Source organism: Haliotis rubra, unplaced genomic scaffold (assembly GCF_003918875.1).
Source record: "Haliotis rubra isolate DU_JTF1 unplaced genomic scaffold, ASM391887v1 Scf231, whole genome shotgun sequence".
In the NCBI taxonomy this organism is placed as follows: domain Eukaryota; kingdom Metazoa; phylum Mollusca; class Gastropoda; order Lepetellida; family Haliotidae; genus Haliotis; species Haliotis rubra.
This window is the reverse complement of record NW_025766348.1, coordinates 182425-189566: the sequence shown is the minus strand read 5'-3', so window position 1 is coordinate 189566 and position 7142 is coordinate 182425. Positions and strand designations below refer to the sequence as shown.

The 7142-nt window shown below is 40.9% G+C and overlaps 1 protein-coding gene across 1 annotated transcript; it reads left to right on the top strand.

Annotated features, from left to right (window-relative positions):
* The first annotated feature begins 324 nt into the window (after positions 1-324).
* LOC124278107 (hairy/enhancer-of-split related with YRPW motif protein 1-like) lies at positions 325-6107 on the top strand. Its single transcript, XM_046713853.1, has 5 exons — positions 325-523; positions 688-736; positions 1141-1224; positions 4142-4214; positions 4861-6107. Exons 1-5 carry the CDS (start codon positions 462-464, stop codon positions 5547-5549), a joined length of 957 nt encoding a protein of 318 aa, XP_046569809.1. The 5' UTR covers positions 325-461; the 3' UTR covers positions 5550-6107.
* The last annotated feature ends 1035 nt before the right edge of the window (positions 6108-7142 follow it).

Sequence of the window (7142 nt, the reverse complement as noted above, 5' to 3'; positions counted from 1 at the left end):
AATATTTTGTTTCAACGATTGTTTTCACATGTCATTATGATTTTTGTAAGAAAGTTTCTCCATATGTGTTCATGACAATATTTATCTGAAATATAAATGTAAACTTAAAATATAGACAAGCATTTCTTCCATTGCTGATATCATCACACATGATGTAGCGTGGGTCGCGCCTCCCAGCGATCATTATGCCCAACGCCTGGCCGTCGTCTGGCGTGGTTTAGGCAGGCGACAACCAATCAAAAGACCAACATGGGCCGCGTTGTGTGCAAACGTTCCATAGTAAACGACCGACGGCCTGTCAATCATCGAGCGTTGGCCAAGGGAGGTGTGATCGAAGCGCACGGGCCAGGTTTTATTGAGCCGGCGTGGGCAGGCAATGACAGTTGAAAACGAACGTCGTTCAGGAAAGACCTACATCCGCTCTCATCTAGTTTGTTGAATTGTAGTTTCCGTAGCCCAATATGAAGCGAAGTCTGAGTGACAGTGAAAGCGACGATGGATTCGAGGATCGCCTTAAGGCAGGGTGGGTGCAAGCATGCGCAATGGTCGTCTCTTGTGGATTTTACACGTGCTTCTTGCACGCGCACTCGTCATTTCAGGGTGGGGAAGGTTATGCGCATGTGCTAACTTGTGCAAAGTAAGTACTTCTTTACACAATGACAGTAGCCTATCTGGTTTTCATTCCAGATCCCCGTCACAGAGCTGCCAGATTACCGACAGAAAGAAAAGGCGAGGGGTAAGTCAATGTTTATATAACCACGTCTTGTGCAATGTGATTTACTAGGGAATATAGTTATACTCCTTGTGTATATTGGGGGATTTGTGACAGCTCTGCATGGACGTGCCTCACATGGTACTGTGAAGTGCATGACGATTCTCCTGGGGCAGATGCATGACTCAACCGTAGGAGCCATGACTAACAGCTTGATGACATCCTATTAATCCCATATCACTCCCTGTTATCCTTCATTTGTCAGCTAACTTTATAGGACGCACTTCAGATCCAGGGTTTTGAAATACGAGGATGCACATAACATCCAGTATATGCCCGGGCAATAACATACATCATCTCGCCTTGGTTCCAAGTGCTGTTACCTTAATGACGTGTTTCTTATATTGTTCATTTATGTAACATTTCAGATAATCGAGAAGCGCAGGCGTGACAGGATAAATAACAGTCTATCGGAACTTCGGAGACTTGTACCATCTGCCTTTGAGAAACAGGTAATTAATGTTCCATTTTACTGCACGTTTACATTGATTGTTTAGCAACAGTATTATTGTGTATTAGACCTTGTAACATCGTTTGTCCCTCACATGTCGTATTCTAACGATTCACGACTGAGAAACAACCCCACATTTTTTCTTGAGTTTTTCTTCTGCCTGCAGTCAGTCGTATAGGCAGAGCGTGTAGCTGGAATATAAGATCATTAGGGCGGTTTGCACTTCAGCGTTGATATCGACGGCGGTATACCTCTCTGCTTGATAATAACTTCCTGTAAGACAATACACATGGGACTAATTAGTTAGCAATCTACAGCCTTCCATATCCCAATCCACCGGATGTTCTCCTTAATAATAGAGAGATACCTCGTTCAGTATATACCTTCTCAAAAATACCCCCAGGCTTTTACTGATTATTTGGCATATAGTAATAGTTCTGCTTGTTTTTGTTGCCCTACTTTGCGACATGAAGGTACGCTTGGTAAACTCAGTAGTGTAAGTCCACGCAGTCGCGGTTACTTCACAAACCAAGACATATTCGATTATCTCCCCTGCCTCACATCTGACGCTCTTCGTGGTCTCCGTTTACTCAGATCCATTGCATATGCATAATCATTGAAAGTTTGGTATTCATGGGGAGTGGGAAACAGTATTCCATTGTATTCTACTCTCTGTTAATCCCACTTTTATTTCCTTCTCAGAAAGCATGTGTTTTACATCTCCACTAGGAAACCCAAGTTCAATTTTATCTCAACCACTTACTGTGTTTTCGCATTTGTTTCGAGTTAAAATCGATATTTTCAACATTTAGACAGAAAAAAACATCGATTTTGCTGCATTGTAGACAAGCTTTTCGCCTTCTGTGCATATACGTTTTAAGCCCACTTCAAATAACCGCGGTGCAAAAGCATTCAGTCAGTCAAATGCATACGGAATAAACACGACGAGCTATCCGTGGTGAAGCAGGCTCCCACGACCTCGGCTAGTCGTCCCACGAACTACCAATAGAGCTGTTTTCAAATAGATGCATCACGGTGAAAAAGATGCGTGTGAAATACAGTCTGAAGGCAAACAAACGCACAAATCAATTACGTCGGCCTTTCACCGGCATTTGACAAACGCTGACGACACGTTAACTTTACGGTCGTGCTAAGTGCTTTTTGTCCAAGTCGAATGCTTTAGCATCAAATTCATTTTTGAAGTAGAACACCTTTGTCCTAATTAACATATTTATCGTGCAATGATAATTTGTCGAATCCAGTCACATTCCTTTTAACATCACTTTCACCTTATTGGGTAATTTGAAAGGTCGATGTTTTCGATATATGTATAATTCGAATGGAAGAGCTAGGAAACTAATGTTTCTCAAGCATGAACTTATCAAATGGGAATTTCTTTCAATATCCACTGAGATTTGAGTTATGCAGATGAAACAAAATTAGCATCATTGTTATGAAATGGAATCGAGGTGTGTTTAAATAAGATTTTGAGGTAAACCCTTCAGCGGCATTCCCATCCCCATGAGACATGCACAGAAGACTGCAAATTGTGCCAACGTTCACATACAGTGTGCCAGGTGTCAAGGGAATAATCATGTACATATACACCGTACTTCCGTCATATGCGTCTTTTAAAACTGGATAGATTTTAAATCACACAGTAACGATTGAGACATACGATGTACTTAGCACAGTTACCGCATCATCTTTGTGTTTGTCTGACCTGCTTTAGCCCATAATCATACGTTGGTTGTTGAAAGTGTGACACGTGTTTCCATCAATACCATTCAGATTTCCCACCGATTATCGGCTTGATCGTGGACACCATGTACATGTGATGAAGAAAAAAGGCTTTATGCCACTCTAATACTGTGTACGAAAATAATCGTAAGTGGCATATAAGTTGCCTCCTCACAATTTTGGTTTAAAATAACATAGTAAAATTTGTGGTTGTACACATTTGTGAAAAATATATGCTGAAATTAGTTTATCAGCTATCAGCTATCCCAAGAATTGATTGTTCGTTCCCGAATTCGCATGGCCGTTTGAGTTGTAACCCTTTCCATTTCTTCTAAACAGCAGTACAAACAATCTGTTTCCAGGGTTATGCGTTGACCTACAAAACCTTTTAGTGGTGGGGGATGGGAGACTATCTTGTATGTACTCTACTCCTGTGGGTACTCAACGCACAGTTCTGAGTATAGAAATGTTGCATCTGAATATACAGGAAGTTGTTACCTCATAAGTTTTAAAGTCAGACTCCCTTTCAAAGGTCGGGCGCTTCTTCTCAAACTCAAACTGAGCTTACACATGGATATGTGCTTACTTACCACCTCTCCTGTTAGTTATTTGTTTTGTGTATACTTAGTTGACATGAGAAAGAAAGTGTTTTGAATTTGTATCTAAGTAAAAATACTACTGTATCAAATAAACTTCACAGATTTATAGATCAACAAATTGTGTAATTTGTGGCCATGTATTAGTATATAGATCTCTGATAACCTCATTAGCTCTGCTATACTATCATCTGTAATAAAACTGTGCTACATGTCGTTGAGGAAATATACACTGTAACAACTAGCATTTTTCTTGGAAGGTCCCATATGTGATGAGTAAGAAATACGCCCCTACGCGCTTGCAACTGTGCAATTAAAATCGAGTAATTCAAGCCCTTAATAGTTAAACTAGAGAACTTCAAAAAGGAATGTTTATACTATTTAGAAGCATGTTATTCACTAGCCTATACCTTTCTCCGTATCATTGTTGCGATTCGTAAGCAATTTTCATCATCATCATCTCCTCCCCCACCTCCTCCTTCTTGAATGCATGCTATTCCTGAAGTGCGCAATCAATGGATTAATGGGCAGTTGTGTGAATGGTGAAGTGCATTAAGCTAACAGTGTGTTCTCTCTTGTCAGGGTTCAGCCAAGCTCGAGAAGGCGGAGATCCTACAAATGACGGTTGATCATTTGAAGCTGCTACATCAGAAAGGTATGGGAAAAACAAATGCTGTCCGCGCTATCTGCTACAGATCTGTGTGTCCGGCGATCAAATAGTGTTTGTTTTGGCGCCGGGTCAAACATAACAGCGGCAGTCGGCGTTTAGCGACGAATGCTTTCTGTGTTTGCACCATTATCAAACGAGCAAAACCTGTCGTCTGCGTGAATCTGTTGATTTGGCGGGAAAATGTAGCTGACGCGAATCGCCCCGTGTTTGGAATGCAGACGACATGCAGAAATACAAACTGCAATTTTAATGATTCGTTTTCTTCGTTTGATCAACTGGGCGAAGGACTTGCGTGTTACATGTTAGAAATTGCTGGGGTCTGTGGATTGTGTCCCAGATAGAGACAATCAGATAACAGCTTGTCTGGATGGCAAGCGTAGCTTAATCAAGCTGTACATTAATCTGCCTATCCTCTATGTATCTCCAGTCATCGAGGCTTGTGGCGACACATTTTTCTCACAGAACTAACTAAAATGCATATTCATCATATCCTCCAGATTAAATTGCAATTAGTGAATATATGTTACCTGTATGCGAGGTGCATCAATGGATAGATCTTATTTCGTTCATATTTGTTTTGTCTCTGGTACTGACTTAATTATTTGACAATCTAAATGTTTTATATTTTTAGGAATAAACACATACAATTTCGATCCGCATGCTGTGGCTATGGATTATCGGAGTGTTGGCTTCCGTGAATGTGCGGCCGAAGTTGCGCGTTACATGGTGGCTGTAGAGGGTATGGACCTACAGGACCCTCTTCGTTTGCGCCTGCTGAGTCACCTTCAATGTTATTCCGCCCAGAGAGAAGCCGCAGCCAAAGCTTCACTTCAGAATTCTTCTTGGAGTTCCATGACTCCGCATTCTGGCTTCAACTCTCAGTACGGCAGTGCTACCATGTCAGGCATGAGTGGAATGATTACATCACAGCATGTTGGTCAATCGGAACATCTTTCCTCTATGTCTGCACACTCGGGACACTCCGGAGTTTCATCGTCAGTGTCGTTCAGCGAATCTCGTCTCAGTCAGTCTGACAGCGCCGCTTCTATTCATGGACATATGCGGCTTCCGACTGCCGGTGTTGGTGGGCAGGTCCCTTCAATGAACTCTTCGACATCACAGGTTTCTCAAATCTCACCCCCGCTCCTCTCATCTCTACCCCAGCTTCACAACCAGTTCCCAGTGTCGCTCAACGTGAACTCAGTGTCGTCCATGATGTCGCCAAACTCAGGCCCTATCTACAACCCTGCCTCTTCCGCCAACCAGCACTCCCATTCTGTCAAACCATACCGACCATGGGGCGCTGAACTTGCCTACTAACCAATGTACGAATTACATCTAAATGGGACAAATGCAATATATTTATTTGTATATTTTGTACAAGATAGTTTTACATTATTTTATATACTTCATGCATGGTGAAAAACTATATGCTATGCAAGTGACATTTGGATATTACAGTGAAGATGTTATATATTGTGCCTATCGACTTCGCTTGTTCCAAACTGTGTCAGTGACCAGTGTTCAAAGGAACCAGTGGTACATGTGCCTGTCCAAAAAACCTGGGTAGGTTCACCAAGTTTCATGTACTTGGTACTGTGTGGAACACTGTAAATATTAGTAAGCTATGCAAACCTGACTATGCAACATATCAGATATTTATATAGAAAACTGACAGTTATTTACATTTTATTTATTTCTATACTTGGAGTGCTTTTATTTTTAAATATTTGTGTGTGCATATTGACTAAATGTTTGCTCAGAGACTCACCATTTATGTCTTCCACAATACGAATGGCCTGATTTTTGTAATTTAGACCATGTTGTCTCTGTGTCATTCTTTCCTGGTCTGCGATGCAATAAAAGCGTTGGTTGTTATACAATGTTACAATTATTTTCTTAGTTGCAAATGTTAACATTTTTAAAGTGACCATTACCGTACACTTACAATGCAAGAATTCACACCACATGGAAGTATGCGAAAAGCTCATGATCTTATTGCCTTGGTCAAGGGGTCTTTATACATTTGATCTCCCAAAGGACTAGCCCTGTAGATTACATTTTAAGGAATGTAATACGGTATGACCAGAATCCTTGTTATTTCATGCACATTAGGTAGAAGTAAGTACAATGAGCAATTATCTAAAAGGTGACGAAAAGATGTAGGAAACTTAACCCTGTTCATAGTTCTAAGAATTCTTTTCTTAAAGCAGAATCGATTGTACAACCAGCCATACATTAGTACGGGTACGTATTATTTGGCCATTGCTCAGACAGTCATTGTTTAGCACTGTCAAGTACACAAGGGACGTTTCTGTTTTTGTGCTCTTTGCCTCAGTAACATTTCTCTTACTTGACCAATTTCACTCTGTACTACGGTCCTACGGTTTTCCGGGTATGATTTGAATGTGTTACAACAACGAAATATTGTTAACAGGTGTTACAAAGCTGAACTGGCCTTCACATCACTTGAGCAAAAGCTTACGAAACCTCCGGTTCTTGCTTTTTATATTCCTCTCGTCCATTCATACTCATCGCTGATGCTTCCAATACTTCAGTCGGGTACATCTTAGGCCATAAGGTTAATATTTAACGCCATATCGGCAATATTTCAGCCATATCTTGACGAGAATAAACCTGACATTAATAGAAATACGTCAGTACAATAACACATGTCGTCAATGTACAGTAAAACAACTAAACTATCACACATAGATCTAGAATTAAAACTAGCATGTAAAGTTAAAATAACAGCTCTATTCATGACAATATGAAAACGGCCGATAGATCGCCAACAACTGAAGGTGGATCACCATACTAGTGACCATGGGGACTTCCAGTACCTTTACTATCAGCATGGGCCGTGGCTGTATTTACACCATCCCTTCTTTGTATTTAGATTTAGCAATCACT